The following is a 27,273-nucleotide window of genomic DNA, read 5'->3' on the forward strand; positions in this document are numbered from 1 at the left end:
GGGAATTACACAAAGGACAGGATAGTGTATTTTTGAGGAGGCAGCTTTGTCCGTGTGTGTAAGTCCCTTGAGAGGCTGGCTCTTGAGGTGCTTACTCTGGTATAGTGTATGTGTTTGTTAGCTATAGCTTTTTAATCAATAGCTAACCATGTATTTTTAAAAATGGTAAACACCGAATCATCAGGACCACCCATTCACAGTGATTGATAAGAGAGGATTGGAGACACATGCAGCGCCTACCCAAGCCATCTTTACACCCACTAGCAATCCGTCGGATAGTATGCCATCTCAAACCAGGTAGTCATGAAATAATGTGGATCCCTAAATCAGAAATCACTAAAGCATTCACCTTAACAGGCATCCTGGGGAAAGGCCTATCTTCAGAAGCAGTTGTGTAGTAAGGTTGGCATTGACCCTAATGAAAGCAAAGAAAATTGCCCCTCATCCCAATGGTTAGGGAACATAAAAGCCCAAAATGAAATCCTAGTGATGACTCCACATTCATGGGCACTGGCTTCACTTGTTGCACATGAGCTATGCTCCTGCTCTAACTCTTCATTCCTTCGAGCCCCTGTATCATTCCCTGAACATCTACAGCCCCTCCTGCCCTTCTTTGTCCTCTGTACCACACTATCTTCCACACTCTCCCACTCTCCTTGTCCCTCTCCACTTTCCCTCGCCCTCTCATTCTCAACTGATAGTTATAATTGCCCACTGTTTCCTCTCCCAATTCTCATGCATGCCTCTTGTCTCTGTCTGTCTCCTGTATGTCTTTACTTTCTTTCCGTATCTCTACATCCTTCCTAGTAAATCTCCTCCCTACCTTTCTCTTGCTGCCTCTGTATCTCACTACTATCCAGCTTTCACTGTCTCTCCTTCCCCCTTGTATCTCTCCACATTCCTCTCCCACCATTCTCCAATGGTTTCCATTCTACACTTTAGCTAGCCCTCCATCTCTCTTTCTTTTCTAGTGTATCACTCTAGTACTGTTATACTCCCCTTCCTTCTCTCCCTTTTGTACACTCCACTTTCTTCCATTCTTCCTTGTATTTAGGTATTCATCTGTATAAAGCTGTTTTACACATTTCATTTTACCTGTATCTCAGTATCCATATGTATCTAGCTGCTTCACACCTTTCGGTCACCAGACTCCCCCCGCACCCTGGTATTAATCTGTAACTCACTGCTTTCCACCTTTCACTCTCTCCTGTAACTCTGCATCCACCTGTATTGAGCTACTTTCCACCTTTCCATCTTCCTCATATCTTGGTATTCATTTGTATCTCACTGCTGTAGACAATCCAATCTCCTCTGTATGTTGGTATTCATCCAAACGAATCTGCCTAACACCTTTCACTCTCCTCTAGATCTTGGCATCCATCTGTATTATGTTTCGTTCTCTTCATCACCTATATTGTGGTATTCATCAGTATCCAGCTGCACTACACTAGCAGCTTTACATCTGTAACTCTTCCCCACTCTCTCCTTTATTTTGTTGCCTATCTTTATCTACCTCATTACATTTTCCACTCTCCTTCACGCTCTCCAATACCTTGGTATCCATCTGTATCTCCATCTTTACAACTGTCACTTTCCCCTGTATATGGGTATTTCAGTCTAGCTGCTGCCATCTTTTGCTATCACACATTCACCCACGTATCTCGATATCCATCAGTATCTAGCTGCTTCCATCTTTTGCTATCACACACTCACCCATGTATCTCGATATCCATCTGTATCTAGCTGCTTCCATCTTTTGCTATCACACATTCACCCACGTATCTCGATATCCATCTGTATCTAGCTGCTGCCATCTTTTGCTATCACACACTCACCCACGTATCTCGATATCCATCTGTATCTAGCTGCTTCCATCTTTCGCTATCAAACACTCACCCACGTATCTCGATATCCATCTGTATCTAGCTGCTTCCATCTTTTGCTATCGAACACTTCCCCACGTATCTCGATATCCATCTGTAACTAGCTGCTTCCATCTTTCACTCTCCCATTTCTCTCAGTATTCATCCTCTGTATCAGGCTGCTTTAAACTGTTCTCTCTGCCGTGTATCTCGGAATCCATACGTATCAAGCTGCTTAATATCTTTTGCTCTCCCCTGCATCTTGTCTGCTTCCCACCTTTCTCTGTCCTCTACTCTCATCTGTACCTCGCTATCTATCTGTAGCTAGCGGCTTTCTACCCTTTGCACTCCTCACTCCCTCTGTATCTTGGCATTAGCTGTTTTGCTCCTTTTGGTCCACAGTAACTCAGTATCCATCTGCAGCTAGCTGCTTTAGACTTATGTTCATCCCTGTATATTGCTATCCATCTGTATCTAGTTGCTTTCCGACGTTCGCTCTCCCCACCCCCTTATCTCACTATCCTCCTGTATCTAGCTTATTTTTACCTTTCCCTCTCACCCCCTATCCTCAGTTTCTCTCGTTCCAGCTGCACAGCTTCCACTTGTCGCATTATCCCGGTATCTCTCAGTATACGGCTTCTTCCCACCTTTGCTCTTCACCACTCCCCCTGCGTCTTAGCATCTATCTGTATCTGGCTGATTCACATAGTTATGCTCGCCCACATGTCTTGCTAGCCATCTGTATCGAGGTGCTTAACATCTTTCACTCTCCCAGTCCTCTTATATCTCCAGGCTCGTTTGCCCTTCTTTCTATTTTCCCTTTCTTATCTGTCCACTCCTAGTATCCATTAACTCTCCCCATTACCTCTTTATTCTTTCATCTATCTCTATTTTCCCCAGACTATCTCTCCATTCTCTCCTCACACATGGCACGCAGTTCTTCCTCCTCCCCCGTCCCCTACGCCACCCGTTATACAGTGAACACAAAGGCAGGGCACAGGCAAGTGAATCAATCAATCAATCATTTGTAAAGCGCACTGCATACCCGCGAGGGTCTCAAGGCGCTGGGGGGGGGGGGGCGCTACTGATTGAACAGCCAGGTCTTGAGTATCCTCCTGAAGGTCAGCAGGTCTTGGGTCTGTCATAGGCTCAGTGGGAGGGTGTTCCATGTCTTGGCGGCGAGGTGGGAGAAGGATCTCCCGCCGGTGGTTGTTCTTCGGATGCGCGGGACGGTGGCGAGTGAGAGGTCGGCGGAGCGTAGCTGGCAGTTGGGGATGTAGAAGGAGAGCCGACTGTTGAGGTAGGCTGGACCGGTCTTGTGGAGTGCTTTGTGTGCGTGGATGAGGAGCTTGAAGGATATCCTCTTGTTGACGGGGAGCCAGTGCAGGTTTCTCAAGTGGTGGGTGATGTGGCCGTGTCGTGGTACGTCGAGGATCAGTCATGCCGAGGCGTTTTGAATGTGTTGTAGTCGTTTGATGAGCTTGGTCGGGGCTCCCGCATAGAGGGCGTTTCCGTAGTCGAGTCTACTGCTGACGAGGGCCTGGGTGACTGTCTTTCTTGTATCTGTCGGGATCCATATGTAGATCTTGCGGAGCATGCGGAGGGTGTTGAAGCAGGAGGAGGAGACGGCGTTGACTTGCTTGGTCATTGAGAGCGTTGAGTCGAGGATGATTCCCAGGTTGCGTGCTTGGTCGGTGGGTGTCGGGGCTGCCCCCAGTGTCGTCGGCCACCAGGAGTCGTCCCAGGCTGAAGGGTTGGAGCCGAGGATGAGGACCTCCATCTTGTCTGAGTTCAGCTTCAGACGGCTGATCTTCATCCAGTCGGCGACGGCCTTCATTCCTTTGTGGAGGTTGGCTTTGGCGGTGATGGGGTCCTTGGTGAGGGAGAGGATCAGTTGAGTGTCGTCGGCGTGGAAGATTATGTTGAGGTCATGCTGTTGGGCGACGTGTGCGAGCGGGGCCATGTAAATGTTGAACAGTGTCGGGCAATGGGAGGATCCCTGGGGTACGAAGCAGATGATCTCGGAGGCTTTGGAACAGAATGGGGGGAGGCAGACGCTATGGGTTCTGCCGGAGAGGAAGGAGGTTGTCCATTCCAGAGCCTTGTCTCGGATCCCTGCGGCGTGGAGGCGTGCGCGTAGTGTGTGGTGGCAGACGGTGTCGAAGGCGGCAGAGAGGTCTAGGAGGATGAGTGCTGCGGTCTCACTGTTGTCCAGCAGGGTCCTGATGTCATCGGTGGCGGCGATGAGGGCAGTCTCTGTGCTGTGGTTGCTGCGGAACCCTGACTGGGAAGGGTCCAGGATTCTATATTCTTCTAGGTATCGGGTTAGCTGTCTGTTGATGATTTTCTCGATGACCTTGGACGGGAAGGGGAGCAGAGAGATGAGCCGGAAGTTCTTGAGGTCTCTTGGGTCTGCCTTAGGTTTTTGATTAGGGCGTTTATCTCGGCGTGTTTCCAGCTCTCTGGGAAGGTCTTGAGGGAGAGGTTGATGACTTTGCGCAGGTAGGGTGCGATGGAGCTGCTTGCTTTGTTGAAGACGTGGTGCGGGAATGGGTCTGACGGAGAGCCGGAGTGGATTGTGCTCATGGTCTTGATGGTGTCATCGACGCTCACGCTGGCCCAGGTCTGATGGAGAGCAGGAGTGGATTGTGCTCATGGTCTTGATGGTGTCATCAACGCTCACGCTGGCCCAGCCGGAGTGGATTGTGCTCATGGTCTTGATGCTGTCATCGACGCTCACGCTGGCCCAGTGAAGGGATAACAATCTGTGCAGACAGCGGGTTAACAGCAGGTGAAGGAGGGCAGGTGGGCCCCAGTGGGTCCGTCGCCACACTGATAGGTATGCCCCTATTCAAAGTGTATGAGACCCCGCTTAAAGTGCTCCAGGTAACCGGCTGCCTTTGCTGAACTGCAATCACTCAACTGGGATGCCAACACTTCGAAGTTCTCATGTCTTCCTACTGCAGATATGGCTTTTCGTGTGCCCCAGTGCATGTCTTTGCTTTGAGTGATCGAGTCCTGCTGCAGTGAGGAGGACCACCTCAACTGGTTATGTTTCACCAAGAGTTATGAACAATGTGACATGGTTAGCTTGCCCACATCCATTTTCCCACAGTTACTGAGGGTTTTCTCACTGGAGTGCATTTTTCAAGGGACTGAAATATTATAAACAACTTGAGCTGTGGTTCTTTTTCCCCCCTGGATAGCTGGTTCTCGTTGTATGTCATCAATAATGCCATAGGGCAAAGGTGTAGCATCTTATGCAGAATGCTGCCAGGCCATGCTAAAGTAGCTTGCAGGGTGATAAGAAGTGTGTCTTTGAAGAGCTGTGATGAGATGACTGCCGAAATCATTCCAGTGGAAATGGACAAAAGCTGCACATAATGCTGCAGTGGCAAGACTCAGATGGCATCAGCTGTGTTGATGCAGTCAGACTTATTCCATGGAGGATGAACATGTGGAGTCAACACATCACAAAACCTTACTAAGAGTTTGCTTACCAGTCTAGGAAGTGCATGACAACGGGATCAGCGGCCCCTTGCTGTGAAGGTATGCTGGAGTGTGGAGCTCTTTCCAAGCCTGGCAACCGTTTCCAGCATTGCTCCACTGGAGGATTTTGAGAACCAAAAAAAGGGATCAAGTCCGATGGTAAAACCTTGGACCGGTGTGACATAGCAAATCCATTACGGTGACAAAGCGACCACAGCAGCTTTGTAATCCAGCTTTCTCTCGACTGAAGCTTTTGCCACCAAAATCACAGCTTTCACAGGATCTCACTGTTGACACAGCCCACTTGAAGGCACAATCAACAGCCTCAGCCTTGGAATTTGCCCCTTTGACTTCCACAACAGAGACTATTCCAGAAGGTAAAAATAACTACCTTAAGTATCTGACCTCTGCTTAACCGTACTTATCCTGAAATTGTACTAGGTCCCAGTCAACCACGAACTGTTCCTTTTTGATTAGGGCTCTAATTTTCCTGGGTGGCATTTGACATTTGATTTTAATGTATTACAGTGTCCAGTTCCCCTCATCCAATATTTAGGATTTTGGTGTTATTATGATTAATATTTTTTCTCCCTTTTTCTAATTTGGCTTTTGATGTTTATTGTGTTGTGTTCTCTACTTCAAAATTGTTGGTACCGCTTGAACCTAACACACATTTCTGGCTGAACAAAGTTTCTAAGGAACTTGTGTTTAGCCCTAACCAGAGTGTACTTATTAATATGCTTAGGGTCCCCTCTCACGAAACGAATAACCCACTTTTTTAAATTGGCATGTTGCTGAGTTGCAGGTGTTTAATTATATATAGAATTCTGTTCATGGTGAAATGACATGGGAGCCGAAATCCACAGGCTTAGGTCTCTTAAAATTGGTGGTTCCTCACAGTGGTGCAGACTGGGAAGCATATAAGATGTTAATATTTAACACATCCACTCTGAAGTAGTCTTCGGAAGACAGCACTTCTGACAAACTCTTGGTTCCACTTGTGTGTAGAGAAGACAAGGGCTTGCATTAATTCATTTAAACTGAGTAGTATGGCATCTTTCAGTAATTACTGTTGTACCAATATGAGCCAGGCTTTTTATTTTGGGTTTAGATAGAAAAAGCAGCACTCATGTCTCTCAGTCTTAGAAGGCAAGGAACCATCTCAACAAGCATTTGCAATTCAATCGGTCTCGCATTTGTCAAAGTTAGAGCTCTTGGTGTTGACAATGACAATGTTTTTTATTTTATTTTTATGCAGTGGAGTGATGATATTTGCATAGCATTATTGCCATTTGTATAAACTTGCAGCGCTGGAGAACCAGAAAATGGGAAATAGTTTGTGAGATTTAAAGGTATTGACTTTGCCAACGTTTTTTCGAGGGGCGATGACAGTGTCAGTAGACGTCTGCTGGGGTGTTGCTTTCGACACTAATACTCAGTGCTTGTCCTGTGAGCAGCGTTGTCAAGAGGGTGTGTAGGGAGGAGGGTGTTTGATGCACACTGAGCTGTCTGAACACAGTCACCATAGTATAGTAGAGCTGCGCAGAGACAGCAGTGCAGCATATCTTTATGTACCATCCTGTATTCAAATAATGGAAAGCCAGTGGTGTGTAATACAGAAGCGGTATACCAAAACAGCAATAAAGCAAGGTACACTGGCAGACCATACTTCTGCCGGGTAGGGAGTTGCTTGGGGCAGCCGGGAGTATGCTCCTTGCACTGCCCCCAAAGTGGCACAACACCAGTTGTCTAGTAGGTACAGACATCCAGGAGCCAATGGCAACATTCAGCTCATGTGGTGCGCTATGGCATCAGCAAAGTGGAAAGCAACTAATAACAAGCTGTGTTGTGGGAGGGGTTAGGAGTGGGGAGAGACGGCACAGGGAGATTAAAGCGGGAATGATTTTTGATTGATTGCGAAGCGGTAATTTAAATAAAAAGAGAAAACAAGTAGTGACCTCAAAAGGGGGGCGGTCAGCACTAATCCCATTCAAGGGAGATGCCGGTGTCTTCAGGATGGCCTCAGGCCTGAGTGCTGGTTTACTGTTACAGACGGGCAGGCTGGGGCCCGGATGGCAGGTTTCCACATAGTGAGCACTTCTCCATTCCTGTTGCTAGACCCCGCCCACTGACTGAAGGCGGGCAGTGTTGGCAGACATGAAATCCAATTTTCTTGCTTTCTTTAGGGCCTGAGAGGATGGACAAGCTACGTGACTGTGTTTTTGTATTTTCTTAATTAGGGAAACATTATGGGCCTTTCTGCACAATGCATGTTCTAGATGCAGTTTCTAATATTCTCCATCTTGCCTCTTTGTGCATTGTCACAGATCAGTCAGCCACTACTGACACAGCAGAGGCATATTTCTTAAACTTCAGAAGTCTGTAATGCAAGCATTGCTCTCCCCATACAGATAAATTACCTTTGTTAATAATATTTTCTGATGGACAAAGCCAGTCACTTACATAGTTTCTATTGTTGCAGAGAGCTTTGTTGAGCTTTTAGAATGTTTCACTGGTCCCTCATCAGTTCTACTTGTTAAACCCTTGGGCGTTAGATCATTTATTTCACAAATGTAATAAAGAATAAGTTACTTACCTTTGGTAACGCCTTATCTAGTAGAGACAGGATCTAGTCGCAGATTGCTTATCTTAGAATTCTCCCCAGGCGTTGGACTGGATCCAGAAACGTTTGTACAGCAGTACCTCCACACTTCGGTACATGGTGTCGAGCAACTCTATAGCAACGTTGGCCTTCGGATGTGGCGTCAACGGAGTCCATATAAGCCCTCCCCTGACACACTGATGTCAGTTTCTTATATAACTATTTTTTGCGCTAGCAGCGTGGAGCCACTTATAGAACCTGCTTATGGAAACAGTGTGCCAAAAAAGAGACATCTTTGTGTCAAACAATTACATAGACTTATAGAATGGCAGGTAGACTCACCAGTGTAGGAAAAAGAACCCCCATATAATAGAGGTATCCATTGAAAGATAGATATATATGCCAACATATATTGGTAATAGACCAAAGATGCGAGTGCATCAGAGTAAAAATTATAGATATACAGATATTATCACCAAACTGGAAAACCAGCAATCATAATACGGGAAGTGAGGGAGTGGTGGAACACCATCCTGTTATGTACCCCAATATAGACCTAGGTAGTTACACAACTTTTTACATACATCTGTCCTACATAACGGGTTTTGCGCTGACCTATCACCTAGTTAGGTGCTACATGGTTTGTTCTGTGGTTTTCTCCCAACACTAGCCTTATGTATTATTCATGAGGATTCTCAGTATCACAGCAGGATTACCATCTTCTGCATAAAAACTCTGTATAAGAGTCACCTCTGTCGTCATCCTTACCTGACATGCCCATAGTACACTTTTAGGTAGAACCCCTGAGGGTATCTTTCGGGTATATAAGCACTACATCTTCACTCAGCAAAAGCGAGGAGAAAAGACTTCCATGCTGACATGAGACGCTGAGGGCCCTGCATGCAGACACTCCTGTACGCAGTGGTCTGACATCCCTCGCGGGGTGTCCATCTCGAGACCAAGACGGGGTCCTTCGCTCTCCCCCATCGGGTAATGGGGTTGGCTCTCTCCTAAGGGGATTCTTGGCTAGGTACATTTAGGTACATCTAGATAGGGTTTGCATTGTAGGAGTACGCATTATTACTGACATATATCTATATGCATGCATATATTAATGATTTTAGCACTATGGTAGAATTCCACCTTTTCTTTACTCTACTAGAGCTCATAATTGTATAGATCTGTTTCTGTCTCATGGTTGTTGCAGCACACGTATTTTATACTAGTATGACGCTGGTTTACTAAATACTTAATGAAAAACATCCCCATCATTTATTCTGTGTATCTCTCTGAGACTAAGTGAGCACGAGTGACTGGGCGAAAAGTACTGTATTGTTTCCACGATCCCTGAGGGGTCAGGATTGTCATGTTCGATAGCTGCCAGAAACTATTCGCACCTTGGTAAGAAGAGCTCATAGTGGTACTGTCAGCTAGCTGGTCTACAGACTAACATATTCTTAGGGGGTGCCCGGAATCAGTCTGGATACCAATCCCTTAGTTTACGTTATCTAAACGTGCAGATCCTATATAGATTTGTAGGAACTACACGACAATCCCAACCAGAAACACACTGGCAACTGCCCAAGAGACAACCTTACTGCCTGACTAGGCTACCAAGAAGCGGTTAACCAGAAGGAGCCAGCAGGCATGAAAACCTCTGCTATGAAGGGATTGAAGACCACCACTGAGGTACATCCAGTGCTATAGTCGAAATAAAGGCCAACACATAAGGCCCCAAAAGATAACAATTACTATCCAACCGACAAATATATATATATCAGGTAGCAAGAACTGACTGACGTTTCTCGATAAGAGATGAAGTATACAGCCATGAAAGGATCAAGCCCTACGAAATGGAAACGATGGAAACAATGGATGGCTGTGCATACAAGCACAACAAGGATTGAGGTCAGAAAGAAATGTTCCAACCTGATACACAACGTATTCACGACTCAAAAAGGGAATACAGACCCAATCCTCCAAAGGAAGAGAAAGAGGAAGAAGAAAAAAAAATTCTGCCAATCAGATTAAATTCACCAATAAGGTAGAAATGGTATAACAGACCTTTGAGAGATTGAATCCCTACCTCATCCTATGAGGAGGGAAAAGAACCATCAGGAAAAGGATGTTAAAGAAGACCTCAGGTGCCTTAGAAACCAATCCTCAAAAGAACGGCCTTAGATTAAATTTAGCCACAACACCATTGAAAATGAGGAGTGAGATGGCAACATCTGAAGAACAACCAGACGGTAAGAAAATGCTGTGGTTGTAATCACAATTGGTAAATGAACAATGCCTATGGAAAACAAGGAAAATAAAGCATTCCAAGTATGACAGGAAACAACATTCTCTCAGAGATGAAGTAGAGAAAAGGTGACAAAGACAGTGGCCCTGGACCAAGGACACCTCGAGGTAGAGGTGAGACCTGCCACATTGCATTAAAAAACACCACTGAGTTACAGCCTAACAAGGAAGTCAAGAGAGACGTGGCAGGAAACCATGCTGCCAATGTAACTTAAGATATGAACAGCAAGAAGTGCTATGCACCATAAAAAGACTTCGGTCCAGGCTAAAATCCTGCCCAGGCCACGGATCCTGCCCCCCTTTCCAATAATTCCTATATGGGAAAAAATATAGTTATAAAGGGAAGAAGTAGCCCATGGCTATAAAATATAACCTACATGATGGCTGCAGAGGAAGGAGAAGTTAACATCTCTCTGATGCTCTGCGGAAGCCACAAACACTTTGTGTTCAAACACAGATAACTGAAGTCCTTATAAGGGATATTAAGCATACAGAGGAAAAACCTAAAATGCCCACAAGCCATACCAACGAAGTCCCTATAGAACAGGGAACAAGATCACAGTGCATCCGCACAACACAAATAAAATACCCACAATAGAATAAGGACTCAGTAGAAACTCTAGTTCCAGCAAGGAACCCGTAAGTATGGGTATACATAGAGTTACAAAATAACGTACGTCCCAGATAACTGAAAACCTATTCTACGCAGGAGCTGGCAGCATGCACAGAGGATCTAAGGGATATTATTAATTTGGATTGTTTTCATAAAATCAGGTGGCTGCGGGATCTGAGAAGTTTCATTTAAAAAAATGGGTCTATCGCACTTGTGGGATTCCCCTTCTACCTCAACATTACCGTAAAAAAATAGCCTTAAAGAAATCTATTGGGAAATGGTTGCATATGACGATTTCAGGCGTCATGACCCAATCTCACTCTCGGGGCTCTTTCTTCAGATAAAGCCATGCCGAAGTTTTGAGCCCTATTGGGATATTATTAAAAAGCCTTTGGACCGGAAACTCTATTTTCAATTTAGAGCAGGATCTTTGCCCTTGAAGTGTTTCTCATCTAAATGGTCTTCCAACGGGGATAACAATTGTCATGTATGTGTTACACATATAGAATCTTATTTGCATATGCTTTTCGCTTGCCCAGCTTATGATAGCCTGTGGAAAGCTTGGCTGGGTCAGTTCTGTAAGAACCTGGGCACAAGCAAGATCACACAGCATTGCCCTGCAAATTCTTTCTTCTAGTCCATCACCTAGGTACACAATCCCGGTGACCAAATTATTGAGGTGGGTGTGGCTCATACGTTGCAACCAAATCAGGGCGGGCAATTGAGCAGGATTAAATCTTTTAACATTGTGCAGGTGTATGTGGGCATATTAGGACATGTGGGGCTCATTACGTCTCTTAAGGCACTTGATGGTTTTAACTTTTCAATGGTATGTTATGTCTGATACAATGATAGCTCTGATAGCCTATTAGCACAAACATCTTAACCTATATGTTTTATCTTTATTTTAACTTTGTATCTTTGTCCTTTTTAAACTTTTTTGCTGTAATGCGTTTATGACTTGCATAGCCGAATAAAGCTTGTTTGACTTGGTAAACTAACCTGTTCCTGACAGAATAAAAAGATCTCAGTACCTGCATCAAGCAGGAATACCTCACCGGGTATCACCCTGGAAGGGAAAGTCTGAAAGGAAAAGTCAACGGGCATCGCCTTATGAATGGCTCATAAGCAAACTGGAGGTTTTTCCATACAACCTATTACAAGAGAACTGGGAAAGCAGCCGGCAGAGTTAAGAATCTGCTCCACCCCCACTATCTCTAAATCTCCGCAAAGCAGAATCAGCATGCACGCTGAATAGGCAGGCGCCATCAAAAGGCATGTCAATCAAATTGGTTTGAATCGCCTCTGAAAACCCAGAGATGCGCAATCAGGCACGACGACGGAGTGTTACTGAAGAGGCCATAGCCCGACCTACAGAATCAGTGGTGTCCATACCACAGCAAATAATCAGATTAGCCAACTGTTGCCCATCCCGTAATAACAGAATAAGAACGTTACATGTCTCTTCCAGAAGGGAGAGCAGCAGGTGCTCCAACGAGTCCGTAATGCATGGGAGAAGTGTCCAAGAAAATAGGAAGTTTTGAGAGACCACTGTGCAGAACTAGTGGAAGCGAAAATATGCCTGCCACAAGTATCTAATTTCCTGGCCTCTCTTTCTGGGTGGACAGCAGGGAAAGTATCAATATTTTAGACAGTCAAGGCAGCCTGAACCACAAAACTATAATAAGTCGGATGCCTAAGGAGAAACGTTGGATCTCCAGAGGCTGGTCGGTGTGTGTGAGAAACAGAATGATCTGCAGGGGTCCCCATTCGGGCTTAGTCCAAGCCCCCAACAGGCTCTACCCCTGATTGTCCCTGATACAGGACTCCAAGTAACAAATCTGTCGCCAAATCCATAAAAGGTAACATTACTTCCAGAATGTCCGAAACTCATCTGAGCATATCCGCCAGAGAGGAGCTCGCCTCTGTAGTCAAACCAGGAGGTGGCAGGAGGCCCGAGGCTGGGGAAGACTCCAAACCACTAGCTTCTCCTAAATCAGTCAACCAACTAGACTATATAGGAGGTTGAATTGTGACAGAAATGGGCTAGAAAAACTCCAAACCCTCTCCATTACCTCCATCATCATGTTCCTCAGCAGAAAAAACAGGAGGAAGGACTTCAGAAATGGGCAGCTCCACTGACGCCGCATCCGATGCTGTCTGGCGCTGAGGAGGCAATGTCTCAGCGTCAGAGTGGAAAGAAGGTGGCGCGTCGAGCAGCGCCGATGGAGCCATCATCAAAGTCAGCAGGCCAGACCTCGATGCCTTTGTCAGTGGACGAGAACCCGATATCAAAGTGGTAACCCCGAAGGGCTGTGCACCGGAGTTGAAACTGAATTGGAATCTGGCAACCGGACTGACGCCGAGGGTGAACCCACTGACGTGGACACAGTCAACGCCTAATGCACCTCCTTGGTGCCCGAGGGCACTCCAGGGGAAGGTGAAGACCCAAAGGAGTATAGAAAGAGTTGTAATATTCTCTCATTTGTGTCAGAGTCACCCCGGTTCCTGGGTAGGCTGGAAGGCACAGGGTAAATTCATGCACCGAGTCTTCAGCCAAAGATCAGGAGCAGGCCTTCTGTGGCAAACTCGGAAGATGCCACAACTTCAAACACCTGCTTAGCTTACCTTTAGGGGACGATGGAGAGTTACGCCCATGGGACCGGCTCCTGTATTGGACCCAGAGCCGGGCCTTGGAGTGCAAAGGGGACCGAGGCCGATGGAATATCTTGGAACACTGGGACAACCACGCCGCTACAAGCATCATCAGACGTTCCTTCGGCACTTTCAGTCGAAGCTGTTGACATGAGTCGCACTCCTTGGGAGTCATGGTGCTCACCTAAGCACCACATACAAATAGAGTGAGGGTCCGTGGCTGCCATTTGTCATCCACAGGACCCACATGGCTTGAACCCCAAGGACATATGAAAGGCACACAGTTCCATTTGACGAAAAAATTGAGATAGGCTGTAAAACAGCAAGAGGAACCACTGATCAGCTCCGTTTTGTAAGCACGGAAAATAAGAAACTGACGTCAGCGCATCAGGGGAGCGCTTATATGGACTTTGTCAACGTCACATCCGGAGGACAGTGTCGCTATGGAGTCGCTTGATGCCCTCTGTCAACGTGCGGAGGTACTGCTGTGCAAAATTTTCGGGATCCATTTTGGCACCTGGGGAGAATTCGAAGATAAGAAGTTTGCAGCTAGATATCTCTATCAGACTGAACTGTTGGCACCTACTTATTTTGCTAAAGAAAATTGTGGGATGGGAGAACCACCAAACTCACCTCAGAAACTTTGGGCTTGACCACAATGGTCTCTCAGAACCATTCAGTGTAGGCATTTACGTCCCTCCTCTTTGATAGTTCACCAGCCGCCAGTGACAGTCACACATAACCATAGCAGTACCTTCAAAATTTATAGCATTGATGCAATATGTTGAATATACTGAATGTTTTTGACATACACGTGAGGTACCAACATATTAGCGCTAAATTATCTCAATGTGAAGATGATCACCAGAAGTGACTGTGTTTCTATATTGAATGCAGAAATCACATGTACAGATGTATTATTGGTCCCATATCGATCGGTTTTATTAGCAGCATCTGAAAGATTTCAGAGAGTTTGTTAAAAGAAGTGGAAAAAGTGGGACATTGTTATCGATGTGTATATGAACACCTCATTTTAATAAATTGAAACAGGAAAAATAAGAAAGAAATGTATTTCTTCAATTGTTGTTAAAATTCTTGTTAAAAAAATACTTGCTTCCTACTGGCCATCAGCTCATTACCTGCTATTGTAATAATTAGGACCTCCTACATACCATGCCCTACGAATTTAAAATGGATATATACCCTTAGGTCTGCAATACATACATTGCTTTTTACATCTGTAAATGACTGTTTAGTATTTTTCTTTATCGTGAAGCTTTGATCTGACACAATTTTCAGCGCTGTGAACACTTCCAAACAAATGAAATTTACTGTAAAATCGTTCTACTAATCCATATGAAATCAAAAAGATTTATTTGAATTATTTTCATCTGAATGAAAAAGTACCAAACCCCCCGTTCAAGAGAGATACTCATTTACAGCCTAGGGTGCGAAAAAGTTCAGGATTTCAGCATGTGTCTGTTTTTGGTGGGACGGTTGTAGACTGACGCTTGTTTCAGGCCCCCCTCCCCCACCCCCAAAAAAATTATCAATCAAAAACATGCGACCTTCACGTAGGTGTAACGATTTGGCTTTACATACGGTTTAGGATATGTTTGGTACAAACAGCAGAAATTAAACAATGCTGAAAAGCCAGAGTTGTATGTTAAAGGCCTAACTGCAACTAATGGCTTTAAAAAAAAAAAAGCTGCAAGAGGTACCAAGGTTGAATACAAAGGAGAAATGGTTATAAATGGCGCGTGCATTCATTAAAACTAGAAATCTTGATTACTGGTCTGTAATTGTGTAATTCTGAACAATATTTCTCTTTCATAAATAGACGCTTGCTTTAAATGGTGCTCTTTAAATAAGAAAATAAATTAAATGAAATTTTCACTAATAGTGATGCAGAGATGTGGCCTGTCAGGTGCATTAAAGTATTACTTTCTACTTCCGATATCTGACGAATGTCCTATAATGTACACTTTTAAACCCCGACCTTAGTCATACCTTTCACGGCTCCTATTCCTCGTATCTGGGCCATCAGTGCCCTCACCAATGCAAGACGACATCGCATCCACACCCGCATGGTCATACGATTCTGCACTTCTTCATTGAAAGGTAACTGAGGATCATGAGTACCAGGATCCTGTCGCTGTATCTAGAGGTACGCAAAAGGAACTGTTTCAAAATCATCGGAACGCCATGCACGTTAGAAAATAACCAATTACATTAATTATGCTGTCATCTCTTTCAGAAGTTGTGAAATGAGTAACTTACCTTTCTAATGACAATTATCGAGGATACATACATACTCTTGCTGCAGATTCATTACCTTCCTTCCACATGCTGCTTTCAGCCGGATCCGAAAAATCTTTCTCCAGCAGTAGCTCCATAGTGCCACCAGGGGGCACCATGCAGCTATAGATGTGACTCCGCTTCATATTAATGATTGGATCGTCCAGAAATATAACTTTTACTTCTGAATGTGATGGAAGCATGTTTCTGCAGATTCCTCACCTTTAGAATGATTCCAAAGCAATATCATCAGGAGATGGAAATGAGTAGCGCCAAATAACTAAGGATACAGTATCTACTACACATGCCTTGGATCAGTATATTCAGGTGTTCCTCCTCTTCACTGGAATGGGGGAGTGGTAAGAGTGATAGACGACAGTATGAAAGTACAAAACTGCTGTAAAGTCGGGCCTCAGGCCCACATCACGACAATGATTGTGACGGACACCAGGATCTGTACTGTAGTAACTGGCCACGAGCACGTGCACTCCGGCTCTTTTATTGACGGGGCCACGTCACTCGTGACACCCGTGATGGATGGGTGTGGGGTGCAGTGTGTCCAGCCCTCAAGGGAGTGGCTGGGATTACAGCTTCCTGTTGAGACACTAGAACGTGTCTCGCAGGACACTACATTCCTCCCCAACTTTATTGAAGGACAAAACAAAGAGTCAAGTCCAACCTGCGGGGAACAACACAGTTGATGAAATACCACAGGGTCCATCAGCTTCTTGAGTCAGGTGGCAGGGCGACATCAGACGTTGCCCGGTGGCCTGGGCTTGCAACAGAACCTTCTCCGCGGGCACTCGTAGTTTAACCTGAGGGGCTCAGGGCACGACCGCTGGCTTGGAGACGTCCGCTGCCTATCGTCCGTTCGCTGACAATGACGGGTCTGGCATGGCTTCCTCTTGGCTGACGTCGGTGATGGTCTGTGGTGAGATCTACGAGTTCTTTTGGTGGGCTGCGTCATGATCATGGACGGGGTCTAATGTGAGAGTTCACGGAGGTGTTGCTGGACCGACTGTCCCTGTGGAACGCTTGGCTGTGATCGGTACCCCGTCGGTGGGGCAATGTCTCTTCTCGCTCTCCCGCCTGGGGAGGCCCGTCGTCGGGGTTGCTACGGGATTCTGTAGGAAGGCTGCGCTGGAACCGCTGCTTGTGTGCCGTCTGGGGGCAGCTGCAGGACCGCCGAGGAGCCGTTGCTTGGTCGCACGCACAACCCTCACGGGTGGATGAGTCTTGGCCAAGACTTGCACTCGCTGCCGCGGTTCCGGTGTAGGCCAGGTTCACAGGAGGTTTTGGGTTCCGTACGCACGACCAACTTGTCCAGGTAGAAAACTGTGAAAGATAGACAAACTGAGGGGACTGGAAGTTGTCCGGCACGACGTGCATGAAGTATTTTAGCTTGCAACACTTTTTTCAAGCTAAGAACTCAAATAGACAAATGCGCATCCACTGAAAAGAAGATCCCATCAAGAAAGTCCAGATAAGATTTAAATTTCACTGTGAAGCCAGGAATGGAATGGAAGGAAACAAGTAAAAACAAACCTTTTCAGAAAACGTGCCACTAAAGGTGATCTAAACTGGTATGGCTGATTATGGAGATACATAAAGGCCAACAGAGCAGCTAGGTAACTCTTGTCTCTAGCCACTGCCAGCCCCCGTGGCCCCTGGTGGCCTGAGTAAAATTTAAATTACGTCGGAGCCATTGGAATAATGTCAGTAATTACGCATTACTCATTCGATGCAAAGTTACCAAAAGTATGCAATTACGCCAGTTCGAGTAATTAAGAGTAATTTGAAGCAAAACTCCTACAACAGGACAAAGGCGTAACGAAAGTTCAATGGGCCCCCCTGCAATATACACGGAGGGGCCCCGCTCCGGATTTTTTCCGGGGCGGTCAGGCATAAGTACTGTGCCGAGGGGGCCCCCTGCAGCTCGGACCCCCCCCCCCCGACTGCGGGGGATGCGGGGGGCCTGTGTTACACCCCTGCACCAGGAATAATACATTATGAGAGAGTGAGTAGCTGCTGGCTACTGCTGTTCGTGCCCTGTTGTTTTCTGTGGTAATAGTGCTATTTTCCTAGTGCAAAATGCATCCGCAGGCCATTATGGATGCAAGGGTGAATTTTGTACTAAAAAAATAGTGCTAAACGCTGGATTCTGGTTCTCGCGCAACAGACAGAGGGAAACACAGAAAGGATCCAACCCTTCTGAACCACACAATTGCTAACGTGTTCCATTTAGCTACATAAATGGATTTTTTGGAGGGTTTTTTCGCAGCTTCTGCGACTTCATCAGGGAGACAAACCAATTCTAGTTGGCACTACTCAGCCTCCATGCATGTAGCCACAGTGATTTTGGAATTGTTGAGGAGGACCTGACTGTCCTGTTGTGAGAGAAACCCCAACCTCTAGAAAAGCAGAGGATGCAGACTGCTAATTGCCAAAATTCAGGTGTACCAGATCTTTGTGTACCAGATCTTTGTTGCTGAATCCAGGCCAATTACGATCAGCTATGTTTGAACCTCCCACACCTTCCATAGGACATTCTGAAGAATTGGTGGGGATGTGTACATCCGACCTTGAGACCAGCTTAACTTGAAGGCAATCCAAGGGAACCATTTAGTATGAAGAGTATGGCACTGAACCAAGGGCATTGTCTGTTGTGAGCCATGGCGAAGAGGTCCACAGATGGACACCCAAATCTGGAGAGATACCCTTCATGACTTTGTGGTGTAGTTCCCACTCATGTTCCTCATCCTACGCCTCTCCTATTTCCAGGCACGGCCAGCGCAGGTGAGAGCGGTGGGCCGCTGGAGCAAGGCCGTACGGGGCAGGGAAGGGGGAAGGGAAACAAAATAAAAAAATAAAGAAACCACTTACCTTGCGCTTGCTGGTTTCTCCAAGTCGGCAAGTGCAAGGTAAAACATTTTTTTTAATTTGTTTCCGTATACCGTCGTCTGTCGACTTACTCCCCCCTGCCTCACCTCACCACTTTTACCTGTACCGGCCGCACCTGCATGTTTCTTATGTGCAGAGTTCTCCGCCAGAGTTCTGCATGCATAGGTTTATGGTATTTGGTGTAAATGTTGTAGGGAGGCATCACTTTTGCAGTAGCAATTATCAATCAGGTCCTGAGGAAGGCCACGATGAGAGATTGATCATTATGGCTGAAACATGCAGACCCTTTGTTTAGACCAACGCGCTCTATATTATTTCAGATCGCGCTTGCACTGTTTTTTAACCTTGACACCAAGGGTTAATCAATAAACTTTCTTTTCTCTTTTGGAAGCCAATTTTAACAATCACTTCACATATCACTAAATTTCTTGCACTGCAACCATCATCCTTTATACCTCCATGCTCCACATCAAATGGATTTTAGGAGATCCAATCAACTGATCAATAAAACATCCCTGGGCTCCACCCTCATAGTGAGGGGGTTGTAGCCCATGGTTGCACTAGGATTTGCAACCAAGAGGAGATCCCAGATGATGAAGCATGCCATCTCAGTGGGTGATGGGATTCTGTCCTTTTAAGTAGGACTTTTTCCATGTTTTGGTAGGAGTTTATTGCTCGTACTGGCTGTGCTCTCGAGCTCTTCTCTGAGCCTGATAGACACGCGGTTTATCTGTTTGATATATAATTGCGTTGGGGATTTCATCTGTGCCGGCCTTTAAACTTTGCCCTGAGACCCTCTATCTATCATAGTGTATTGTTTTATCATAAAAATATCCTCAGTGGGTGCATGTTTCCGTTTTTTACTGTTTTCAAGTTCTATACTCATACACCAAAAGTGATGTACTGTTGAAAGAATCATCAATGAATAGTGGGGAGAAAACAACCATAAAGATTGTACAGAATATATGGGACGACTTACATGACTTTTCACACAAATAAACTAACATTAAAGACATAAAAGTCAAGACACCAGAAAAACTTTGCTGTATGCATCTGACAAGGAGCCACGCTGAGCCTGCGGTGGGCCTGTGGATCTTGTATGTGGCAAACAAACGTTTGCAGGAAATGTTTTGCCCACCACACCTACTTTTGACACCTACATAATAGACATATGGTGTCAGGGAAACTCTACCCTGACCCCTTCATATAAATTGCAAGCCTACATTTCAGCCCCAAGGACAATTTTCTGATGCATAAAATGGTGGCTGCAACTTTTCTCTGAGGCTGCAGTCAGCCAATCAGGGCCTTGCTTGTGGCAGTTGACTTTGTTGTTTCCCTTGAGGGATCCACGGAGGGTACGCATCCCAAGATATAATAATTTGCTTTTCCTTTAATATCTAAAAAAAGACTGAACAGGTTTACACCAAATAACAAATAGGGCTCTCTCTGGAACAAGAGCTACCTTTCTGCCAAACTTGGTGTAATTCCGTCCAGCGGTTTGGGTTATAGTCATGTTTAAAATCCCGATTGGAAATTGCATGGTGAAAAAGTGTTTTCTCCACCCCCCCCCCACTTCACAAATCACCCCGGAACTTACAATACAGCAACTGAACTGCGCATTAAACTAATTTTGTAATTTTCGTTAAGATTCGTCAAACGGCACCAAAGTTATTGGCAAAAAAGAAAATCCACTTGTAGGGAATATATATATATATATATATATATATATATATATATATATATATTCACTGAAAAAAACAGAGGTTTCACACATGTTATAGTTAGCTGGACATTTCACTCGTACAAAACCATTGAAATTTCCCTGTTATAGTTAGTTCAGCTAACTATAACTCACGCGCCCGCAATCCACTGCTGATGACGTCAAATATTACATCACTCATGACATGGTCAGTGACATCACTCATGACATCACTGATGACATCTCAAATGACATCACTGATGACATCACTGATGACATCATCCAGTGAATGTGTGATTTTCTTAAAAGTTTAAATATGTTTTATATATATAGGGAAAGGCCTGTTGAAGAATGAGTGGGTGTACAAGTGTGTAAATGGATGATTTTCTGTGGTGCGTAACTGACTCTATAAGTGACTCGTTTAACTGTATCTTACTGCAGACTAGTGACTAAACTGTATAAATGTTTGTATGTGTCTGTGTGTTGGTGTATAAGTGGCGGCATGGTTTTGTGAATACCTATATAAGTGTCTATATGAGTTATTGATTGCTTGTCTCAGTATCTGTATGGGTTCCTGAGTGTTTGTGTGGGTAGGGTGTGTGAGACTCTATGCATAGATGTGTGAGTGGGTGATTCTATGGGTGCATGGTCTTAACAGTGCATCTGTGATGGACTGTATGGCTGAGTGAGTGTATGTATGGGTGTGTTATGGATTGAATGTATATCTCAGTGGTACATTTGTGACTAACTACATATGTGAAAGGCAGTATATATGTGTGTAAGAGTATATAAGTGGGTAGATGTGAGAGTGTGTGATTGTGAGAGTGACTGTATGGATGAGTGTGTGCTTGTGTCAATGATTCTAATAGAGCGTAAGAATGTGATACTAATTTTGTGAGTAAGTGAACTTGAGTGTGTATAACCGCATAGGTGAGTAAATGGGAGTGTGATTATTTGCATGACTGAGTAGGTGTGAGAGTACCTCTATGGATGATTGGCGGTGTGTGAGTGTCTATGTAGGTGTATAAATGCATATGATAGTCTTGTATGGAGTGGCTGTAAGTATGAGTGACTGTACAGGTGAATGAGTGGAGGTGTATGTAGACCTAACAGTTAATAAGTGGGTATGTAGTTATTGGTATTGGAGTATGTATGGTTTTGAGAATGGAACTCTTAAATTTTGTGTCGGTATATCAAAGGTTATATTAGGGTGATGTCATCAGTGATGTCATTTGAGATGTCATCAGTGATGTCATGAGTGATGTCACTGACCATGTCATGAGTGATGTAATATGTGACGTCATCAGCAGTGGATTGCGGGAGCGTGAGTTATAGTTAGCTGAACTAACTATAACGGGAAAATTTCAATGGTTTTGTACGAGTGAAATGTCCAGCTAACTATAACATGTGTGAAACCTCTGTTTTTTTCAGTGAATTTGCAAGGTTTTTTAAATGCTAATTTTTGAATTTTTTTTTTTTTTTTAGATTTGTTTTTTTAACAATATGCTACCTATGTATATAATCATTGATTTACTGTATCCTGCAATATAGAAAGGTTCACCTTTTTTAAATAAATGGTTAGATATAGTTGAATAACATAGTTAATATCTTCGACAAACCTTTTTTTTTTTTTTTGAGGATTTTTTACCGTGCGCGTACGGTAAGCTTACCGTACGCGCACGGTACGCTTTATGTACGGTGCGCGTACGTAATGTTTATGCTCCGTGTGCGCATGTGTACGCGATTTACGTACGCGTCCGTACTTCCTGTGCGACGCGTAAGTGCTTGCTCCATACGTGCACGCGCGCGCGCACGTTACGCGGAACCGCCGTACGTGCGTGCGTGCGTGCGTGCGCACGTGCCTCTAATACGCATGTGCGCGTGCACGTGTCTTACGTACGCGCATGCGTACTTTTACCGTGCGCGTACGGTAAGTGTACGGAGCGCGCACGGTAGGTCATGTGATCCAGAAACAACACTTTTCATTGGTTTAAACTTGTTTCATTTCCAGAAACTTCCAACACCACACCCATTCCCCTCATTACTGCTTGTGATTCCCTAGGAGAAGGAGCTGAATTGTCTTTGGGATATAATAGCAGAGCAGCAGTCCTCTTCTGGGAGTGAGCAGGAGAGCATTATTAGTCAGAGAAGGAGAAAACAGAATTATTTTGTCTGGGAATATTTCACATTTCCAGAGGGGCAGAAAAAGGTCAATGCTCCATTAGTCACCTGCTCACTTTGTGGGCGTGTCTTATCTAGAGGTAATCCAAGGAAGAAGTATTCCTTTGGAAATTTCTCTATGTTTAGACACATTAGGGAAGTACATCCCAGGACTTTTGCTCGACATACTGAAGCAAACCCTCCAGTAAGTCACCCGAGCACATCCGCAGAAGCTCAGCCGAGTACATCTTCGGCAGCTCAGCCGAGCACTTCCTCTGCGGTGGGAGCATCACCCTCTTCTGCTCCTCTGGACATCTACCTTCGGTTTCAGAGAGTACATATAAGGTGCAACACTTGTTACTCTCTTATTGCTATGGGGGAATCTAGTATTCCTCTAATAGACAATAAGATTGAGCAGCACAAGTGCGGTACCTTTTAATATTCCCATTCTTTCTTTCCTCTGTCCCTGTATTAACACAAGGGCTCTTTTAAGAGCCACCCTACCTCACGATTTTTTTAAATTTATTTTATCAGTTTTAAAAAAAAACATTTTTTACCGTGCGCACCTTTTTTATTTTTTTTTTATTTTTAAAAAAAATATTTATTTCACCCTTCAATGTACTTGAGGGACCACAATGGAAATGAGAAAAGCAGAGTGAGGAGAAGTGAAAACAAGAGAGTACAAAAGTAAATGTGTTATAAATACAGATATTTCAAACTTACCTGACCAACAAAATAACTTAATTATCAATAACTTTTTTTTTTAATTGCTAGAAAAAAGTATTAATTTTTCTAAATTTTGTTTCTCAATCTGTAAAAAAAGAAAAAAAGTATTAATATTTAACAATACATTTTACAAAACAGTACACATATTTTCTTATCTAAAAAAACAATATTTTGCCCTTTTTTTTGCTGTTTTCAGAATATATTGACTTTCACTGTAAATCGTGAAACCAATTGCATTCATCACTTAACAGCGGGCAAAAAAATTAACAATCTGAAAGATTGTTTAAAAAAAGCCCTGAATCTCTTCTCAGTAAAACATACCTTTATAGAAAAGTAACATATTTAAGAAAAACATCATCTAAAAACAATAACTATTTTCAATAAATATCGTCTGTAAATCTTGTTGCTTAAGCACATACACCAAAATAATATCTGTCAAAGAAGTCCACAAGAGAAATTTTTACCTTTCCATGAGGCCAAATGGTAATTTTTAAATTCTTTTTTGATGAAAAATCCAATGGTAATCCAATAAAATCACAAAAATGATTTGTTCAGATGTTGCAATTTGTATCTAAAATTTTGGTTTTAGAAAAATTAAGTAACAATTTGGTAAATCATAAGGCAAACGTTGCTTGAAAATCAATTGAGAATGATTACACAGTGTCCAGCCTTTTTCACATTTAAGATAAACTGTGTAATGACCAGAAGTTATCGAAGGTCCATCATGGAAAATTATTGCAACTGCAACAAAAGTTTTTCCTGATATTGATAATTGACGTCCTGTAAACTTTTTTATTAAAGTGTCCAATTTTGAACCATCAGCTCTACAACGTTGCATCATTAACATTACATACTGTCCATATTTCTTTAAAAATAACGTTGAAAACATGTCTGATTTACATTTAGAACATTCCATGCTGTGATTGGCATCTTTAACTAATTTACTAAAAGTGACTGATTGACTCTCTGGTAATGTTAAATATATGAACCTTTCTGAATCAACATTAGAGCTGCATGTGTTGAAACAGTTTTCACAACTATGTTCCCATTTATAAGACAGACCAAACATATTTTCTATTTCTACCCCTTCTTCTTCCAGTACCATAAGGATATACAACAAGAATTCCTGTGCATCTTGCTGGACATTTTGAGTAAACTATGTACTTCCTGAACATACATCTAAAAGTTTTCTAACATCAGAAGCACTTTCTATTTTAGTTTTATCATTACTCAGCTTCTCAAAAAGAAAACTCAGCAGAGAACAGAATCTTTTTTCATGATTTAGTATTATCTGCTCTTGCAAACTTTCAAGATAAAATACAAAATTCAGCACTACATTAGCGTAGCAGTTGACACCAGAGCTATTTTCAAAATGACAACCAACAACCTCTTGAACACTGTCCTTTTTCTTTTTGCTTGCAATCACATCACTCTCCTTTTGTTTTCTTTTCTGTACATCCTCATTACAGATATTCTCAATTCTCCTTTTCCGACAAACAACACGTTTTCAAACACAGGATACTGATCTAAATGAGGAGCATAGGTTCTTCTTAATCTATTATACTCCTTTACACAATTTGCATCAGCACTAACTTTTGAGTCATCAAAGTCTATCATGAATAGACCAGATAACGTTTTCACTCGTGACAAAGCAACATATGCCATACCTTCTTTGAACACAGTAGAACCAATGTTTACAAAAGCACTACAGTTAATCCTTAATCCTTGAGATTTGTGAATAGTTACAGCATATGCTAGAGAAAACGGAAACTGCTTCCTACGTACATATAAGTCTTTCACAAGCAGGAAACGAACTGAACAACGACAAATGTCTTTAACCTCTTCAATTCAATTCCATCTTTTTTCTGGTATTTCACAAAACCCACTACTTTACCCATAGCTCCATTTACTAAACCTTTTTCTACATCCAAATTTCTTCTTAAAAATACTCGACAGTTCATACAAACATAAAGATTTTTTTCTAATTCAGCTGTTTTCGAAATGTTCTTCTCTAGAGAATCCAATTTATTTTTCAATTTTCCTGTTAATGTAATAGTAATTCCTTCATGCTGAATTTTGTCCACTGCTTCCATTTTCTTAATCTCTTCCTTTTCCAATTTCAAAAGTTCCTCATTGAATATCGAGCATTCACGTAGTGTTGGCATTAAGCAGATTACAGTATTTTTTTCTGCAATGTTCTGGTATATTTTCTCTGCAACTATTTCTTCATTTGGAAATAAATTATGTAGCAACCGACTCTGTAATGCTTCTCTGCCAACTTCTGTGAGTAGTCCAATTCTGATATCTTTCAGAATACTTGCATAATCTTCATCGTTTGCTTGCCTCATATTGGTAGTTAGTTCTTTGTACTCAAAGAATGACCAAATATTCGCATTACCAATACTTCCTAATGACTTCTTTGTGTCTTCATGTGTCACAGTATTAAACACTGGTTGTCCTTTAACTGGAGTGAGCTGCAGAAGATCCCTAAAAACTATTACATGTTTTCCTCCAAATAACACGTCATAGTCTCTCTTTAGAATTTGCTGCATTCTTAAATGCACAAAGGCAAGCATTAAGTTTGATACCATGCTTACCTCATCAATAATGAGAACTTGCATCTTCTTCAACACTCTTGAAACTTCGAAGCATGCTTCTCCTGTTAGATTGTGATATTCTATTTTGTTCTCCTGCTCCACTGGTAACATTAGCAAGTGATATAAGGTAATTCCTTTTATGTTATATGCTGCTAAGCCAGTTGGAGCAGTAACAACACAAGACAAAGTTGAATCTGTTTTTTGCTGTAGGTAGCTTCGGATGACTTTAATTAAGAAACTTTTCCCAGTTCCAGCTTGTCCACTCACATACATCCTGATTGGTTCAAATAATGCACATGAGCACTCTTTCTTTTCATGTAGTAATCCATGATCAATTTTTTTTGTGACTTCTTCATAAATTTGTTTTTGTTCTTCATTCAGTTGCTCTTCCAAATTTGGTAAGTCTATTAAATCTTCCTGAGCTTGATTCATAGCTGTTTCCACTTCAGTCATTGCTATTGCAGCTTCATCTTCTACGATTGGTTGTCCTAAGGGATCTTGACTGAGCGTTCCAGAACTTTGGCTGTCTTGAGAACTGTCTCTAGCTACTTCATCTGCAATTGTAGCTTCCTGTTCAATTTCTTCATTTAACATTTGCACATAATTTGTGAAAGTACTGCATTCAATCGTATCTTTACATGTATTAAAGGAATCTTCATAGCTGTGAAAATCTCCAAGTAATTCATCCTCTGAACGCCATGGTTTAAACAGCTGTAAAAGTGCTAAGTAGTAAAATTCCTTTTTGTCGGGAGTGTCGCAACTCAGCTTCCTGTGATGAATCAAACTTCCTTTTGTTTGCTTCACCAAACATCCTTCCTCACCAATGACTTTATATTTTCCATTGTTGATGTCTTCTGTGGCTTTCCGTGTAAAAATATAGTTCTGCAGCACTTCATAGAGACACATGTTATCAAGATGACGACTTCTTTTTGGGTAATATGTGTCCAACATGTTTGATTTCAAAATATCTGTACTTTCCGGGTCATTCTCTGCCAAATATTCAATTTCTCCAACAGATTTCAGTACCCGATTTCACATTCCTGCAAGGCCTAAACTTACCCAAATTATTCTTCTGGATTTGGAGTACAGACTTGCAGATGATAACCTATCTGAGCATTCGTAGGATCCAATTTCTCGATGCGATAACATCTCTACACTGAAACTGTATAGCTTTTTACTGACAGTCTTCTCATGAGAAATCTCTTCCCACATTTCCTACAATTCCGTTTTCTCAGATTTAGTGATGTAAGATGTGACATACCGAGCAACAGCAATAGAATTGTCAGCTCCATACTGTATATCCATGTTAGCATTCCAAATGGATAAAATGACTGGGTTGTAGTCATTTATATATTTTGACTCTTCTT

General features: G+C 43.2%; 1 protein-coding gene across 1 annotated transcript in view; it reads right to left on the reverse strand.

The window, feature by feature from the left end:
* Window positions 1-27,273, reverse strand: part of CFAP54 (cilia and flagella associated protein 54) — a 2,172,274-nt gene that overhangs the window by 488,485 nt on the left and 1,656,516 nt on the right. Inside the window, exon 54 of the mRNA XM_085653834.1 lies at window positions 15,536-15,686. Within this exon, the coding sequence (XP_085509960.1) occupies window positions 15,536-15,686 (151 nt within the window). The remainder of the gene's footprint in view (window positions 1-15,535; window positions 15,687-27,273) is intronic.

This window comes from Triturus cristatus, chromosome 4_1 (genome assembly GCF_964204655.1).
Source record: "Triturus cristatus chromosome 4_1, aTriCri1.1, whole genome shotgun sequence".
NCBI lineage: Eukaryota > Metazoa > Chordata > Amphibia > Caudata > Salamandridae > Triturus > Triturus cristatus.